The sequence below is a fragment of the Lissotriton helveticus genome, chromosome 3_1, assembly GCF_964261635.1.
Source record: "Lissotriton helveticus chromosome 3_1, aLisHel1.1, whole genome shotgun sequence".
NCBI lineage: Eukaryota > Metazoa > Chordata > Amphibia > Caudata > Salamandridae > Lissotriton > Lissotriton helveticus.
The window spans coordinates 2096960440-2096979680 of record NC_136061.1 but is presented as its reverse complement, the minus strand read 5'-3'; the positions used below and the strand labels follow the sequence as shown (position 1 = coordinate 2096979680).

The window sequence follows — 19241 nt, the reverse complement described above, 5'->3', positions numbered from 1 at the left end:
CCATCTGGACAAGCTATTTAGCTAGAAGAAAAGTTACCCTAAAATGCCCATTCGTAATATCCACACATGACACCATCAGCATTTTAATATACCAATCCTAGATGATTTAAAGTAATTATAAAATGGTAAATTCAAGATCAGAGAAGCAAACTGCTAGGAAGCAGAGCACAGGAATTACAATAAACAAAAAAAAAAAAACAAGGAGAGGGACTGAGAGCAATGGTCAGCAATTCCAATTGGGAACCTAGCAGCCTGGAAGCAGTGTGCAGCTGTCATTCTCTCGTACAAGGGATTGAAAGAAAATATTACGGCAAGGGTGGAAAGGGAACAAGAGGGGGGGCAACTGGAAAACATGGAGGGGTGGGAGTGAGGGAATTGGGCGGATGTAGCAAAAAGTGGGGGGAAAAAATAGCCCTTTTCAGCAAAGAAAGGATACAAGTCATCCAGCCATAAATTAAGTAAAGAAGGAATACTCCAGGGGTGGGACAAACACAAGAATAGGCAAGAAAAACAATAAGGAGCAGGGAACAGAGATAGAGATTGGCTTCGACAATAAATAGGTAAATTGTCTGTATGCAAGACCTAAAAGGTATGTATTCAAGTTTCCATTATGCACTGATCCGTTTGAGATAACTATGTGTTAGTGAGTACGCCGACAAACACTCATTCAGAGTCATTGCAATATAAATGGCAAAACCAAAGAACATTTACATGACAAGTCAACAAGGCGCCAAGCAACAATGATCAAAGGAGTAAAATCTAGTAGCCTGACAGGTTTCTTTTAGAGCTTACTTCAAATGATGGCAGCACGAGTTCACGGCACAGCACGTCCAGCTCTCTACGACATACATCAATGCTTTTGATAAGGCGCTCTTTTAGGGACTCTTCTTCTGCAATCATCAGATCCAAAAGTCCCTTAAAGTTCAAAGTGGGAAAACAGAAAATCATGAGTTGTGACTAAGATCACAAAGAAAACCAACAATCTTTCACATGCGTAATAAAGAATTGGACACTAATAAAAAAAGAAAGGAAGCTAACCTCACACTACAGTTTTACTCAACTAGAAATACCCCAACCAAGAGTTTCCTTGCTTTTCCATTACACCGCCTTCAGGCTTGTTCTTCACTCATCTAGCTAATTTTCACCTACCACCCTTCCACAGGTGGCATCCGTTCTATCTAGTACTAATCATGGGTCCCTCCACTTCTTTCTGAACTTGCTTCTGTTACCTGCACCTGCCATTTCAAGCTCTATGACAGATAATTTGTCTTTCATTGACATTTTATGCCACCAAGACAACCATGAAATACGGCAGTTCTGACATTTCCTAGCCGCTCAATAACTCTACTACATCTTATCAATAACTTGCTTTTCTTCTTCATTTATTCCCTTTTGGTCATATCTGTAGCTTCCTTTTTTTCCACTGGCTCCATTCATTAGGGATTAATTTCAGTTTCTCTAAACTTCTTTTAAAGTATTTGTGAATTTGCTCAACCCCTTTGGACTTTCTCTGAATAGGAGCAGTCCTCATTGGGACCACATGTACTTTGGGAAAAAAAGTTTATAAAACCAGTTCGAAATTGGTCTGTAATTTGTTGGACACTGTACGAAGCTGGCTCTTTATATGATATGCCGCAGGGTGGTTATACCAGTCTAGAGGTTCCCCAAAAGTGTACATAGCTCAATGTAAAACCCAAAGTGCTCCATTAGTGGTAGTGTGGGCAAGCAGCCTTAGGCCTAACAGAAGTGCAAAATATTTATTGCACAACATTGTTCAATAATGGACACGTCTCAAAAAGGAGGTCAGCACCAATTGTTAGAAAAATAAGCTTTGATGGTACTTTAAGACCAAGATCTTGGCAATTAGGTAAGTATGTTTTCAATTAAAAATACTTTTCATTTTAAAGAGTCGACAAAGTGCAATTTCTGAAAAGTTAAATGTTATCCTATGGAGGAAATAAAAAATGCGGTTAAGCAGGTACGCAACTTACAGTTCCAGTCTTCAGAACCAAAGGACAGCAAGGGCAAAGGGTCAGGTGAGTACCAAAACTGCAACACCAGAGGCACAGGGGAGGACGGGTACAGAGTTCAAAATCGGAGTTCGGCAAAATGAGTTTCATTGGAGCTAGGGGTTGCTCAAAGCCATAATGCTTGCAGGTAAATAGATCGGTTGCAGGGGCCAAGCTTTGGAAGTTAAGAGTAGGCACAGATGGGGCCACAAGGCAACAATAAACATACAGCTATGTGCAGGGTGCAATTTCCGCATCAGGTGTCCAATGATTTTCAATGGAGATTCCGCTTTCAACCAATAGGCTGTAGCAGTCGCATCAGAGATTGGAGGATGGAGACCGAAGACAGCAGAGTTAAGTAGAGATGTAGGGGGTCATAGGGGCAAAGACCTTCAGCTCACCAAAACCCAGAGGACTCTAGTGTAGGGATGCCTTCAGATGTCCAAGTCTTGTTAATGGAGCCAGTCGGGGTCCAGGAGAGCCTCTGGATTCAGGCTGCAGGTGTCGTCCAGGTGGGGTCAGCCAACGCTGGCCTTGAGGTAAGGATTGTTAGGGAACCTGTTCTGGGTCAGTGGGCCACCTAGACACGGGCCAGAGGCGTTTGGTACAGAGTGGGCAGGACTCTTGGATTAGCAGGCCACCGGATCCCTTTGTGTTGGTTTCTTGGGGACAGAACCACTGGCTGAAGGACAGGAGTCTTCATGCAGGGACTTGGAAGCTAGATACAGGCCGGTAGGGCCGGGGCCAAGTCTGTCGTCTTCAGGCTTCGCTGCACGGTGTCTTCTTAGTCCTTCTTAGATTGTAGGTAACTAGTTTCTAAGTCCAGGGGGAGCCACCGAAATACTAAATTTAGGGGAGTCGCAGGTAGAGCGAATGGGCACATTACCAAGGGTGACTACATCAGATATTATGCCACCCTCCTGTGGAAGGGGGCATAGACCTAGCCCTGAATAGAGGACTCCCCCCGCCCCCCATCTTCAAGATGGAGAGACTGAAAAATGTGCTTAACTTCGCCTTTTCCACCTGAGGGGTGGAGTTGGCAGAGGTGGGCACATGTCCTAGCCCATCTAAGTTTTCCCGCCCGTTTTCTGCCCAAAGTGGGGTGTAAACCGGGGGGCTGCCATCTGCTGCTAACAGCAGAGGCTGGGGGGTCGCATTACAGAGGCTGCAGGATGTAATATCGTGCCAGCCGATACATCCTCAGGTGGGATCGCATCGAGGGTGCTCCCCTCCTGTATCGATGGACTTGTGAGGCAACGCGGAGGCACCGCATGTAAAATAGACTCCGGTAATACTGGCCGCCGAGCAACCTACATCCCGTAGCAAGGTGAAACAGGACTGGGAGGCCCCCCGCAACCCCCCTGACAAAGTCGCTGGCGAGCATCGGCGGTGAGACGGCGAGCAGCTGTCTCACCACCCCAGACCCGGTCGGGGCCGGGGTCTGAGCGTGCCTCGAGTTTGGCGATGCGGCGGAGGGCTGTAGCGGCCGGGCTGCACTGACACGCGAGAGGCCGGCTTTGCGGCAGCTGACAGGCCGTGAGCAGGCCGGCACTGGAGGATCGGCTAATAGCAGAAGCTGGAACGAGAGACACTACTCATGCTTGTAAGGCAGGCAACAGGTGCGTGCGAACACGAATGCTGTGGCGGAGACTGCATTGCACAGGGCTAATTACTACGAGCACTGCGCACGTCGTTGGAGGCCGCATTCCCTCTCCCATCACCCTGTTATAGATACGTGCAGACAGCATCACAGACATTTAAAAGCACTTTTCATTCGGGCTGTACACTGTCGTGCAATTAAGTGCTGGCTGTGCTGCTGAAGCCATACCGATCCACCACCTGAGCACTGTGTGCGGACGCTGGGCAGAGCTCTTCTCCTCACCATACCGGGGGCATACGGGGAGACCACACCTGCGCTCGGGGGCTAGAGCAACCAAGTGACCTGAATTTACTGTGACACACACAGACAGAGCATACACGGTGCAGTGGGAGGGTGCGTAGAAAGTGAGTTGTGGGAATAGTGCAGTCAGTGACCGAACTGAGAGGCCTGCTGAGTTTCAACACATGCTTGGGAGATAGACCTGCTGCCTGCGCCGTGTGAGAGCGTCACTGCTGGGACTACTGTCCCGTGGGAACACAATGGGCAAACCGGACACATCACAGCCCAAGCTGACATTTGAGCTCCGCAAGGGCGGTAAACAGACTGACTGATACCAATGATGCAGACCAAGATGCCGCCTCGCAGGGCCCCTCCATACTGGAAACAACTTTGGCTGCGAAACAAGCAAGCCTCCAGACGATAGATGGGAAAATCGAGGACCTCAATGGGCGCATGGACCAATTTTCGGCCAAGCTGGATAAGCAGGCTACGAGGTTAGGAGAAGCGGAACAGAGAATTACTGACACAGAAGATGGGCTACAGCAGGTTGCAGAAAAGACATCGGAGATGGTCAAGCTCTTGGCATTTATCCAGGCTAAGAATGAGGACATCGAAGCGAGGTCGAGACGCAATAATATCCGCGTGCTGGGTTTGCCGGAGACTACCAATGTGGGGCGGCTGGAAGACTACGTCGAGACCATGTTGCAGGAGATCTGCAGCACAGATGACCTGTACCCTATGTTCGCGGTTGAGCGGGCCCACCGCTCGCTGGCGGCTCGCCCGCCTCCTGGTACTCCACCGCGGCCTATAATCATAAGACTGTTGAACTACCGAGACCGAGATACGGTGTTGCGCATCACAAGGCAGAAGGGCAAGATCATTTATCACAACAACCAGCTCTCATTCTATCCTGACTTCACCACGCAAGTGCAGGCGGCACTGAAGGAATATCAAACTGTCAAGCGTCTGCTTCAACAAGAGGAGATACCTTACGCCATGTTATATCCAGCGAGGCTTCGTATTGGTGACTTCGAGGGAGGGAAGATCTTTGCAACTCCTAAGCAAGCGATGGCATATGCTAAGACTTTGCAAAAACGACGCAAATCTACTGGCGCCACCTCAGATGTTGAAGACTGAGTATTGTTGAGATCATGTTACATGTATGTTAGTTGCGGTTGGTAGCCATGGTAGAAGTGATGCTTTTGAAAGGAGGCAGACAGAACTCCAGATCTCTTAATATTGTATGTCACTGGAGATAGTCTCCTCCACACTGCTAATTCTTTGTATTTACATGGGAGGGAGGGTTGCCTCTCGAATGCTTGTCATAACCTCTGCTATTTGAAAGTTGATCGGCCCACCAGATGCTCACGTCTGTCTAAGTTAGGCTGACACGTTTGTAGGGCGTGGAGTACTAGCTGCGGGGGCCCACTTCCGGATCGTGTCGGGAGTGTGCATTGCCTCCACTGCCCCCAATGGGTATGACCCGAATATCGAAAAGTTTGTTGTTTGTGTTGCGTGGGCTGGGGGGAGGGATGACGAGTGTCTTTGGTGGGTTGGGGTTGCCAAAGTGGGAGGGGGGTGGGAGGTCTGGTCACTCTTTCTGCTTTAGGGATTGCAATGAAAATTCTTTTCACCAGACTGCAATTAATACGCAAATGTTGATGTGCGGGTTACTGTGCAGCGACGCTGGTTTGACACTGCTTGGGAGCCTCATTGATGATGGGTGAACGATATACATGTCTCACTTGGAATGTGCGGGCCTGAATACGCCTAAGAAGACTAGACAGGTACTTGCACATTTAGATAGACAAGGGGTGCAAATTGCTTTATTGCAAGAGACCCACTTAACGAACCAAAATGAGGGCTCCATAGCACGAAGATGGGCTGCCTATCGACTGGCCTCCTCTTAATCTAACTATGCCCGGGGGGTTCTCATCCTCATCAAAAAAGGGATGCCATTTCAGCCTATAGAGTGCTGTACAGATCGGGAAGGCCGCTGGGCAGTGGTACGAAGCAAACTGGGGAAGGTGGTCGTGACTATAGCTAATATTTATGGCCCTGTGGTTGACGAACCAGCATCGCTATCCTCTTTGTTTCAGGTGCTGCGCGCATGGCCGGAGTCGGCACTAGTGATTGGTGGAGACTTTAACACACACTTAGACCCACGGTTAGATAAATCTGCCCTGGCTGGCAGCTGTATGCTAAAAGCTGCTAACTGTATCCAACAGTTTATGGAGGAGATGGGGTTGATTGACGCTTGGCGACTGAGGCATGTTGGAGTTATGGAAGGCACACACATTACAGCAGGGGTCTCCAAACCAGTCCTGGAGGGCCGGATCCATGCCAGATTTTTTGGATATCCCCATTGAGATACATGTAGTAATTTTAAAAATCAAAGAGGTTTGTGGCGAGAGCTTATGGGGAGGGTGGCAGGCCGGGTAGAGTGCTGGCCAATCGATTGCGGGAGCGCGCGTGCGCCCCTCCTATAGAGCACATAGTGGATGACACTGGCACGGACCATTTCACTTCGGATGCTATACTGGACCAATTTCATAAATTCTACGAGCATCTCTATTCCTCTCACGGCGGCATGTCTGAATCCGCACTTGCTGACTACTTGAAAGATACGGCGTGTGCCTGGCTGTCAGATGTCCACAGATAATATCTCTGCCTCCCTATTGATGAGGCAGATATCAAGGAAGCCATCCTTGCCGAACAAGAAAGCTCCCGGGCCGGATGGGCTGACGGCAGAATTTTATAAGCGATATGCTGATCTGCTGGCGCCCCACATATTAGCTATGTATGCAGAGGCGCATGAGGTAGGACATCTCCCTCAGTCTTTACGACAAGCGCTCATTATCACTCTACTGAAAAAGGACAAGACCCCCCACCAGGTGTGAATCCTATCGCCCCCTATCCTTGATCAACATCGACGCCAAGATTCTCACAAAAATCCTCGCCACCAAACCACATCCGCCGATGCCAATGCTGGTCTTGTCTGACCAGTCTGGCTTCATCCCAGACCACTCTACGTCCTGGAACCTCCCGACGATTTTCGCCATGTTCCATGTCCTTAATCCTGACTTACAAGCCGTGGCTGTGTTACTGGACGCAGCCAAGGCCTTTGATTCAATCAAATGGAAGTACATGTTCTTCATCCTTCATAGGATGGGGTTTCCCCCTGTCTTTATCCGCTGGATACAGATCCTGTACACAGACGCTTCGGCAAGGTTGAGGGTGGGTTTTACCTCGGAACCATTGACCATTCAGAGCGGCACTAGACAGGGATGACCCCTATCCCCATTCCTCTTTGCTATTGTATTGGATCCACTGGCATGCAGAATAAGAGCGGCAGCTCTAAACTTCAATAATAGACCGATGAGCATATCAGCCTATGCAGATGACATGGTGGTATACGTGCGGGAGCCGCACATCTACTTGTCGCGTGTAATTCGAGAATATGTACGCTTTGGCCTTTTCTAAGGACTGAGCATAAATCGGGAGAAATCTGTTATAGTTCCCCTCACGCCAGCCACTACCGCGCCCACACTGGAATTCCCCCTGGTGTGGACGGTTGATCCGGTGAAATATCTAGGCGTCTTGGTCCATCGAGACCACGCGCTCGTCATACGTGAGAACTACGGGAGGGCCTACACTGACTTAAGAGGCAGACTCACCCACCGATCTACTTGCTGCACTGTAGTTGGCAGACCGCATAGCGGTCATCAAAATGGTAGTACTTCCCAAATTCCTGTACCTATTCTGTAATGTCCCTATTCGCCTGAATAAACACTTCTCTGCGACGATACAGACAAAACTACTCCGCTTGGTGTGGGGTGCAAAACCTCCACGCATTAGTTGGAACACTAACGTTACCGTTTGAAAAGGGGGATTTTGGTGCTCCAGATTTCTAGGTCTACTATTTATGCGTACTGGCCCACTTTGCTTTCTTTTGGTTCCGACCGCATGGCTTTATCCCGCATGTAGCAGTTGAGGAGGGGGACGCGGGTAATATCCCTCGGCAGGGCATCATCACGCACGTTCGCAGACTCACACCTCGGTCGGAGATCAACACGATTGACGCCACAATCTCGGCATGGCAAGAGATTGGGAGGCGGACAGATCGGCTCCCTCTATATGCGCCGAATATGTATATTGCAGGGCACAGCGCTCTTTCAGTGGCACGTGAACGTGGCCCGATGCGGACGCTTAAAGAAGCTGGCATTTCTGTTCTGGGAGATCTATATAGAGATGGGACCTATGCGTCAGGGGACGATCTGAGCTAAATCTCCAATTCCTCACCTCTGTTCACATACATGTGCTATCGACTGCGCAGACCTGTGAGAGATCACTATCCCAGTTTTCCGCAGGAACCTGCCGTCTCCAACTCACTACAACTGGTGATAACGGCTGCCACTAAGAAACATCTACTTACCAGACTATACAAGGCGGTGTTAACAGAACTAGTTCTCCCGGAAGACCGCAGCTTAGCTCGGTGGAATAGAGCTTTGGGGATAAAGATTACGGAGGCCACGTAGGTGAGGATTTGCTCTATTACTGGCAGACTATCAGCTAACAGCAACTTGCGCATTATACACTTAAAGTTCATTCATCAGACATACCACACCCCCACAAAGCTACACAGAATAGGCTACAGAGACAGACTGCTGTAGGCGGTGTGGGCGAGCCGGGGCAGACTTAGTGCATCTGTCGTGGCAATGTCAAGCTGTACACTCCTATTGGGTAGATGTTCTGAAAATGCTAGACGCCATGACAGGCCACACTCTGGACTGTACACCACTTTTATGTTTATTAGGACAAGTGCCTGAGGCTAAAGGGGTACTGGGCCGGTTTGTTAGAGTGGCTCTGTTGCTGGCAAAAAGGAGGTTACTGTTCACATGGGATGGGAAGCGAAGCCCTAAGGCATCCCAGTGGCTTAAAGACATGGTCTACTTCCAGGAGCAGTTGAACTTATACTCGGAAGAACTTCTAAAGAACTCTATACCTAAAGATATGTGGGCCCCGCTGAGAGAATATTTGCTAGCGTGCAGTGAGCAAGGAGGCGATACCGAGGACGCTGTACATGACTAACCCGATTTTCTTTTTGATTCCCTAGCTCCTGCGCTACCCGATTCTTGTGTATGTGGGTATGATTGCCTTACTGTATATATTCAACAACTTGCAAAAGCGACCGAAAGGATGGAGACATTGCATGTTTTGGATTGCAGAGTGTAGGGACTGAGGTGGGGGAGTCGATTGTTCTCTTTACAGTTCTTTATTTACAAAAATTACACTATCTTGTAATCTCCTTGCATTCCCTCTGCTATCAATAAATAGATTTTTTTTTTTATTGTTTCTGGTCTCAGAGAGCAGAAGCACCCCACCCAGGGGTTCAGAAGCAGGTCTGGGCCAGTATGTGACCACACTAGGGTTAGTAGATTTTCAGGGGGCACCTCTGAGGTGCCCTCTAAGTACACGGCTTAACAAATCTCACATTGTCAGTGTGGATGCATTACAAGGAGTATTTTGGTACCAAGTACTCCTGGTTTCAGTGAAGCAATCATGGTGCAGAGAAACTCCAGTAGAGTTTCCAGCCCATTTACTCCTCATGGCTTCCCTGGAACTTACGATATTTAAGAATTGGCTCAAGTATTGTAGGACCAAATCTACTCATGCAGATATACCCCTCATCTGTGGTATAGTGCACCCTGCCTTAGGTCCCACTGTAGAGCCCACATATGCCATCGGGCATGCGTCAGTAGTAGGAGGACACGTGGCCCAGCAGCCTCACATTCAGGTTAGGGGCTGAAACATCAGTACCATAGCCAGAATATCCTACACTCACCGCCCAGGAGGATAGGCCAGAAACTGCACTGAACAACTCAGATGAAAGGAGGCGTCTGAGAGGGAGTCAGGTATAACTTCAGCACGTTGCTAATGAACCCCAGCGAAAGTAGGAGTTTCGCCATAGTCTGGAGGTGGGTGAAGACAGATTGGGCCGAGCTCACCTTCAACAGCCAGTCATAAAAATAGGGGAAGACTGGCAACCCTGATCTTGCAGACTAGCTGCGACCACTTCCATCACCTTGGTGACCAACCGAGGGGTGTTGGTAAGCCAAAGGGGAGCACAGGGAACTGAAAGTGCTAGTGGCTTACAGTGAACTGCAGGTAACACCAATAAGGCAGGATGGGAAAGTGAAAATCGGCGTACTGTATGTCCAACTATATCATCTGGTCTCGGACAGACAAGACCCAACCCAGAATGATCTTGAGCTTTTCATTTTCAAGGAAGTAGTTGAGGGCTCGCAGATTTAGGATAGGACGAAAGCTTATAGCAACCGCCTACTTCTGGTGCCGGAATCCTTTCTATGACTCCCTTAACCCAAAGAGTCCCGACTTCATCCTGAAGCAAGTTCAGGAGGTCTTCCATCAGTCGGTAGTAAGTTGGAGGGATAGTGTTGAAGGGGAGGGAGTAGCCCCTTCGGACTATCTGAAAACACCACTTGTCTGATGTAATGTTTTGGCAGTGGCAGATCCTGCCACCATTTGGCAGCTTATGATCTTGAAGAGGCAGACTAGGAATGTTTAGAGGCTGCACGGGGAGGAGAGGACTAAGGAGCCGCACCCACGGTGGGGAGTCGAAAGGAGCCACACCCAGAGGGACCGAAAGGAGCCGCGGCCAAGCAGAGGCTGCAGAATGTGCGAGATCATGTGGCTGTGATATGGTTGGCCCAGCTGAAAGCCCCTTCCGTGGCTACGAATAGAGCAAAAGGCAGACAAGGAACGAGAGGCCACTGAGAGGCCCAAGGACTTCGCCTTAGCCCAAAAGTCTTGAAAGTGCTCCAGGGACACGTCTGCCTGGTCTCCGAAAAGACGGGTGCCATCAAAGGGCATGTCCAAAAAGGAAGTCTGGACATCCCCCTTAAAGCCAAAGTTCTCAGTCGTGGCATCGCTCTGCCCAGTGTGTCGGTCATTTCAACTCCACAACGAATCGTGAACTTTGACACATCACACCCGTCTGATACTGCTTGGGAGAGAATAGCACAGGCCTCTTTCGGAACCTGTGGCAGCCCTTGCAAAACAATTTCTCACAAGGAGTGGGAGTTACAGCCAAATAGGCATGCGGTGTTCACAGGCGGCAATTCAAGGCTGGCAGAAAAAAATAAAAGTCTTGCCCCAACTATCCAGCCTCTTGGATTCCCTCTACGGGTGTGCGGAAGAGACACGCCTTGTGAGGTAGAGGCTTGGACCAGCAAGCTCTTTGGGGTAGGGTGGTTGGTGAGGAAGTTTGGGTCGCCCGGTGCATGGGCAATGGCAGGTGGTGATTGCCCTAGTCAAAGGATCCCCTGTGTTGGGGTTGGACCAGGTTCCCAGAAGGACATCAGTCAAGGTCTCGTTGAAAGGCAGGAGAGACACAGCTTTAGGACCTCTGTCAAGATGTTTGTCTTTGCATCCACCGAAGGGAGATGAAGGACTAGGACCTCAGTTGCCCATCTCACCAACATAGCGGATGAAGCTCCCTCCTCCACAGCCAAGGTAGGGGGAGAAAGCCAGCCGGAATCTGGAGAGGTATCCAGTCCACTGGCCTCACCCAGTTCCTCCTACTAGTCCACTTCTTGCTCAGGCTGGTCTTGTAAAGGGTCAAGCGACTCCCCCATTCTTCCTCTTTTTCAAAGCCTGAGGATCCAAGGGTGCCAGCTCTGGGTCGTTGGGGATAAGAATGGGGTTGGCGTCGCCGGAGGGCACTGGCACCGTCCGGAGTCTACATGGTGGCCAGCACCGGGCTAGACTGCGTCGTAGTGCTCAATGCACTGGACCAGATCCTCCACTGGATCTACTGGTGGCATCAGCGCCGGAGCTGCCAGTGCAAAACCTGATTGAGTCCTCTGAGCCTCTGGGGCCCAAAAAGGCATGCCAGGAAGGTCATATCACCCAAATATGAGGTACATGGCATCAGAAAATCCTTTAAGCTGGGCGGGGATTGCTCAGGCGCCGGGAAAGCGCGTTGAGGAGAGTAGTGACTACGTACAAACAGAAACGCGTGATGGGTGCTTAAATGGACTGGATTTAGTTTGTAAAGTTCAAATACAGACTGAAGGAAATACTGAATGGATAATAATTATTTTCTGAATTGGACTTGTTCCTAAAACATAATACTATCTGAAGATTAGGCCTCAAAAATCAGTCAGGAGAGGAAGTTCGAATGCGCTCATTCTCTTCACTTGTGCCCCAGCTGTGTAAAAACCGATATGCCAGAGACTGAGCATTACAAATGTCATAGCAGGAATCTTCTGGGCCTCTTTAGATGCCACTCCTCAGTGCTCTCACTTGGCCTGGGCCACTTCACTTCCCCCTCAGACAAGTGGAAGATGCTCGCCATGACATGGCTTACATGGACATTCATCAGTGAACCCTCCAGGTTTAACAGCACCTCCAGCTTACAACCACCACTTCAATCCTGAGGTGCTGGTATGCCAGCCATCTTGGAGCGGACTTCGCGCGCGCAGGGTGACGTGGGAGCCTATTTAAAGTCGCTCTCATACGCGCAGCGTGACGCGCAGGTTGACGCCCTCGCTGTGCCTGAGTCGTGCCGGAGTCCTGCCCGTCTGCGCCCGTCAGCGTCCCGGAGGCGTCGGGGCGGTGGGGACCCGGTCCGGCATTACTCCGGCCGCGATGATTTGTTATTCTGCTGCGTCACTGCGGGACATGCGGGGCCACTCTAGCTCTTGCCACTCCGTTTTCCCGGGGCGGTGTAGGGGCAAACGTCGCTGCCCGTCCTGCGGCTGGACGCCTGCCTTGTCTTGTGCTACAGTTCCCCGCCCGGCAACTGCTGGTGCGAGGCATCTTTGTATGTTGCTGAACACAAGGTCGGTAGGTCGTCATGCCCTGCACATTCACGACCTTTTGGTCAGGGAAAATACCTTGAGCCTGCTACTAACGGAAACTTGGCTGGGAGAGGCTTCCAATCCGGACGTCTTTTCTGCCATCCCGCCGGCGTATAACGTCTTCCGTCAGGACAGAGCGAAGGGCAGGGGAGGGGGGTAGCGGTTGTGGTGAAAAAGAGCGTTTCCTGCTCAGTGCTTCCCTTGAACCCTATAGGGAATGCCGAGTTGCTTGCCTTTACGATCAGATTGTCCCCGGGTCAGGCCCTAAAGGGGTTGCTGGTCTACAGACCACCAGGTCCGGTGGGTTCCTTTTTGGAGGATCTACAGACAGTCGTCTGAGTTGGCGCTGACCACCCAGCACTGCATTGTGGCCGGTGATTTCAATTTCCACTTGGATGTGGCGGATGACCCCGATGCGGCCAAACTGCTGGATGTTACATCTCCGCTTGGTCTCATTCCATGCGTGTCAGGGCCAACACATGAGAAGGGGCACACCCTGGATCAGGTGTTTTCATCTGTCCCACTTATGGAGGTTGAAACCCTGCAGATGCTTTGGACCGACCACTGGCTGATCAGTTTTTTGGTGCTGGAATGTGCGCGTCCGGAGTACAGAGCGCCTACCTTGCTCAGACCGGCCTCAAGAGCGCTTCATAGAGTAACACCCGACTTGCTCGAGCAGGCGCTGCTGGAGCACCCTTGTCTTCTTTCGGGTGACCTGGACAGCGACACGGAGACTCTGCAGCGTTGGCTCACCGATAGGCTGGATGATCTTGCCCCCAAGGTTGCCCCCCGGTCCACGGTGGTTCGGCAATCTGCCCCGTGGTTTACGGAGGCGCTCCGTGTGGCTCGTAGTCAGTGCAAGGTGGCCGAGAGGGCTTGGCGCCTCTTGTACGATGGGGAGGCTAAACTTGCCTACAAGGCGGTGTTGAAGGCTTATCATCGGGACATTCTCGGTGCTAAGAGGGACTATCTGGCTAGGAGGATAGAGGCATCTCGAACTCCTGCAAGGAGATCTTTAATATTGTGAAGGAGTTTACGATCCCCAGCTCCCATCCGCCCCTCCCAGCTTCGGCGGATGCTTGGGCATGCGATCTCGCTGGTTTCTTCACAAATAAGATCAAGGCCATTCAGGCCACCTTCGTGGAGGAACCGGATGGAAGCAGTGGTGTGAGGGTGGACTGCAGACTGCCGCAGATTTCTGCGGCAGTGCGGTTCGATTTCCCTACTGTTTCCAGCGAGGCCTCGCAGACGCTGCTGGCCAACCTTAAATCTGGCTCGCCACTTGACCCCTGCCCTGCCAAATTTTTGGCCGGGATGGCGGCAGTGGTGAACCCTTTGGTCAACTCCATCCTCAATGCCTCCCTGAGGGAGGGGAGGGTCCCAAGTTCTTGGAAAAGAGCGATGGTGATCCCCCTCCTAAAAAAACCGGGCCTTGACACCGAAGCCGTGGCGAACTACAGGCCAATCTCGCTTTTACCAGCATTAGCGAAGTTAACGGAAAAACATGCCCACGGTGTTCTGTCTAGTTTTTTGGAAGCTAATAATCTGCTCCATCCATCTCAATCGGGCTTCCGTCCTAATTTTAGTACGGAAACGGCTTGGATAGAGGTGACTGAGATCATCAGGGAGACTCTGGATGCCGGCGGCAGGGCCATGCTGGTCATGTTAGATCTTTCGGCGGCTTTCGACACCGTCCCCCATAAGGCGCTTTTAATTAGGCTTTATGACATCGGCCTTAGGGGGACGGTGCTCAGGTGGTTTACTTCTTTCCTGGAAGGCCGCCGCCAGACGGTCTGGGTTTCCCAGAGCTCCGCCGAGATGCCGCCTTTGGGAGTTGGGGTTCCACAGGGTTCTGTGTTGAGCCCCACATTATTTAACATCTTTATGTCCCCTCTGGCGGCCTTGCCGACGACACGCAACTCCTCTTCACATGCGGGAAAGATCAAGAGTTTGTTGGAGAGAGAATCCGGGACTGCCTTGCGCTGGTCTTCGACTGGTTCCAGCGGAACAGTCTGAGGGCCAACTCGGGCAAGTCCGAGATTTTATTTTTTGGTTGCGTTGCCGATCCGGAGTGGCAGCATTGGTGGCCGTCCGACATGAGTCCTCCTGCACAGTCCTCCGTGGTGGCCAAAAATTTGGGCGTCAAGCTAGACAATCAGCTGTCGCTCCGAATTCACATCCTTGGCCTGGCCGGCACCTGCTACGGAATATTGAAAATGCTCCGCAAATTTTTGCCTTTGTTATCTGAGGAGCACAGGAGGATTACTGTGCAGGCTCTGGTCGGTTCGAGGCTAGATTATGCCAATGCTCTTTTTCTAGGCCTTCCCGATTATCTGGTTCAGCGCCTTCAGGTGGTGCAGAACTCTGCTGCCCGGGCGATTTTTGGCCTAGGGAGACGAGCTCGAGCTTCCGGGCTGCTCCAGACGCTTCACTGGCTCCCCATTAGGAAGCGGATCCAGTTTAAATCCCTGACCCTGATGCATAAAGCTCTGCATGGATCAGGAGCGGGATATCTGCAGCGGAGATTGACTTTTTATCGTCCAGCTCGCTCCCTCCGCTCGGAAGCCCTCTTTAAAGCGGTGGTCCCACGGGTGAGGAAGGCCCGTGCGGGTGGGCGGTCTTTTAGTTGCAGAGCCCCCCAGCTTTGGAATCTGCTTCCACTTTCTCTCCGGAGTACTGCCAATCTGCTCCAGTTTAGGAGGGGCCTGAAGACCTGGCTTTTCAACTCCTAGTCTGTTTTAACTGCTTATTGTTTTTTGTTTTTTTGTTTTGTTCTGATGTCTGTTTTTAGCTGTGTTGTGTTATTTCATTATGAGTTGATGGTGGAAAGCGTCGGGACACTCCTTTCGAGTAGCTGTACGCTATACAAAAGCTTGATAACATAACATAACATAACATATGCTTCTCTCTCCATGTCTACTGAGGTATATGTATCTCTAGGCGACAGACCACTGTGCTCAGACAGCATTCTTGGCTGCTGTCCATGCCATGACCCTGATTATCTAATTCTTAATTCATTTTCTTTAGAAAAAGGAGGGGGAAAAACAATTTTCACAAATATTTAATTGTATCAACATATCAGTCACTGCAATCCTCAAAACGCCACATACATAAATGGAACTATGAATAAGTAATATTGAGGACAGTGTGAGGATGTGAATTGGTATTTAGATAACATTTCCTGTGTGTGCGATGCATTTTTTAAATATTTAAATTGTTTATGTAAAATAAGTAACAGCCCTAGAATCCGATCACAGGGAAATGATATAATCTGGAAATAACGTTGCTGTTTGTAATGTCTAACCAAAGTAGACTCATGAAACGTTTTCTAGCCAAACTGCACAGGTACACGTCCAATGAACGTGGACAAAATCCTCAACTATCACACTCCAACGTTCACTTGCAAACGTCCAAACCATGCCCTTACAAGAAACACCAAATGGATAAGCTCTGAACGTTCAACAGACCCCTGTTCAAATTCCTATTTTAAGTTAGCCACAAAATACTAATCCTATCTCCAACTTCTAACATAATGTACCGTTCCCCTTGTGTTCGCCAACACCTCCAACCATACACAACCTGTCCACCTCATTTTATGTCCCTCCAAATTCTAACCATGCTGAGCAGAATAGCCAACCTCTACAGCAGAGCACTTAGTTTCTTGCCAGCTTGCAAGACACTCTCAAAGTTTAAGAACCAATAAGTCCCCAATTGAACGCTGTGAACTCTTTCTACCAACTAAAGACTTAATTCACTGTCCCAGAGACTCCTTATAAGCTTTATCTAGATCAGTTCAAGTCATTACAGTCTTCTACACCCCATTTCCTCGCCCATATATACCCTAGCCAGAGTAGCCACCCCAATGTTATGAATTAGTACAGCTAAGTAATGCACTGCCTTGGCCCTTGATAATAAGCAAACATTTAGAAAAACATGGCAACAAATACATGTGGGGGCTTTCTACACACTACTCAAAGTACATTCACACCACTTTTAACTCACCTGAGAAGACTTCAAGCATATAGACATTTGGATGTAACTTGCACTACAGATTTATATTACAGAATTACCTATACCAGCCACCTCACCACAAACGCATTAAGGACATTACGAAAACTATGTAGCAAATCATTCTGTTGGTTGATTCCCACTTGTTCACACATTAACAGCACACATGCTTTTTTGATAAAAAAAGAAAAGAATAAAATAACAACAATAAAATTAGAGCTACTCACTTTAATGTGCGTCCTCACAACCTCTGTTCTTTGCATACGCTGATCTTCTGGTATGCCTATCTCCTCCCAGATGTTTCGCAGCCTGTGTAGTGCCATATTCAAACACTGTACACTTTCTTCAGCTAATACTTCACTGAGGAAAAAAGATAAAATTAAACTCATAGCATGAAACAAGCATTGGCAAAGCAAACAAGTCTTGCTTCATGGGTGCCTGTGCACCCATGTGGCATTTGAGGAGAAAAAAAATGTTTTTGCTGATAAGTGCAAAGATATGCGTTCCTGCATGCGTTATGCATTTGCACGTATAAAGCCACCCAGCACGAGATTTATTTTTGCATGAGGCAATATACATGTGCGTGCACATGGCATGAAGTGATCACCATGGTTTATTTTTAATTCACAGTTCCAAGATGGAAGACCGCCGCTTTAGTGCAGTAAATAAAAAAGAACTTCTACATGCTTTTTTGTAAAAGAAGCACCCCTTCTGTGGAGCAAATTCTAGCTGGCAGGCCCTAAAGTGCTTAAGAAAACTTTATCAAAGAAAAGAAAATTGCAACGAAAGCGGAGTAGGAGAAGGGGGAAGTCAATGCAGAGGGCATTAGCAGACTAGGAGAATCAAGGGAGGCGGTTGGGACAAGGGGAGGAAAAAGAAAGCAAGACAGAGCAAGATAAAGAAGAGCTTGGGAATAGAGACCAGAGCAATAAGAAGCACGCAAGCTGAATATTTGAGGGGGGAAGCAGCAAGTGAGGGAAAGAGCAAAAACACACACTCTGGTTGAACCCTGAAAGAAGAAAAGGGTAGTTCTCCAAAATGTGGACGGATACAAGTCATCCAATGAAAAAGATAGTAAAGAAGCTATGTTCCAGAGGAGTGACAAACCAGATGAGGAAGAAAAGACACTGAATAACAAGCAAGCAAAATAGATTGACAACCAAGTCAATCTCTAGTAAACAGTGGGCTGTCTCAAAGCCCACTGAAAGTCTTGGTATGAACAGTATGTCTGACCACAGACAGCTAAAAGCTGTCTGAAGGCGAGATAAAAAGCAAACAAGCGTATCAGGTTTACATCCCTAACATGAAGTATGAAGAAGCTAAATCTGTGGCCTCTAGCAATCACATTGTTTATCAACCTTAGTTCCAGAGACATTTTAGACAGAGGTCAATACTGTTGCTGGCATATCCATAAGTCAATAGTGACCGCTTCTTTTCATAATGCAAATGTTAAAGCAGGAATTTATTTTATGTATTGTTTTTAGTTCATCTTTGTCTTATTTGATGCAAACGTGTATAAAGACATAAAATTCTTGTAGCCATGCTTCACATCATCTCCTGGGTTTAGCAACTGTGGATAATTAAAGTGTGTTCTCGTTGGTAGTGCTAATGTTTTTTTAATTGGTCAGTGTACACACGCTTATTTTGGGAATTAATGTATGTGTGGTTCCTTAAAGGACTTAATACAGGTTTTCCTAATGGAACTGTTGGTTTAAAGAGGAGCTTAACTTAGTTGGCCCTGGTACTTTATGTTTTAAATCTTTTATTGTAGTTTTGAAATTTGAGACAAAATAACAAACAGTGCTAGCAAGCTGCAAGCGCAGATCAGGGGTTTTGCAGAGCCCATTATTGGTTAATGTGCATGCCAGCAGTTTATTATAAAAGGAACATAAGGAACATCCCCCCCTCCGCCCTCCCCCTCCCACCCTCCATTCACCAATGTGCCTGCCTTAGAGTGTATAGTGATTCCATATGGTTTATTGCGGCTCAGGGATTGCAGGTTGAGTATGTCAGGCAAACGCAGTAGCTGCAGGTACCTGGGGCATTTAAGTTCCGGGAAATCCTGCAAGAGTAAAGTAAACAAGCATTTGCAATGCAATAGGTCTCGCATTATTAAAGTTAGAGCTATTGGCATTGTAAATGGCAATGCCTTTTATTTATGTTTTTTTTTTAAACATTTACAATGCTAATAGCTTAGCCCCTTCGCTGCGGGGGTAAGAGCTGTCAGCATGACCGTCAATCACAGAGCGAGTATCAAAGAGAGCAGCACTCGACAGAAAGTTAGTTTCGGTACCTGCAGGTCTGTGGATTGATGCTGGGGAATAAAATATAATGTGCACTGTTTGTTTTAAATAGTTTCTTTACAATGCAATAGGTCTCGCATTAGGAAAGTTTGAGCTATTGGTATTGTAAATGTCAAATTTTTTATTTATGTTTTGTTTTTGAAAATAGCTAAATTAA

At 48.6% G+C, this 19241-nt stretch overlaps 1 protein-coding gene across 4 annotated transcripts in view; it reads right to left on the bottom strand.

The window, feature by feature from the left end:
* The window catches only part of LOC144824137 (protein regulator of cytokinesis 1-like), a 619082-nt gene that overhangs the window by 490349 nt on the left and 109492 nt on the right, over positions 1-19241 (bottom strand). For all 4 annotated transcript variants that reach the window (XM_078683256.1, XM_078683257.1, XM_078683258.1 and 1 more), the window contains exons 2-3: positions 17009-17141; positions 793-915 (exon numbers count right to left, since the gene is read on the bottom strand). In XM_078683256.1, the coding sequence (XP_078539382.1) occupies positions 793-915; positions 17009-17141 (256 nt within the window). The remainder of the gene's footprint in view (positions 1-792; positions 916-17008; positions 17142-19241) is intronic.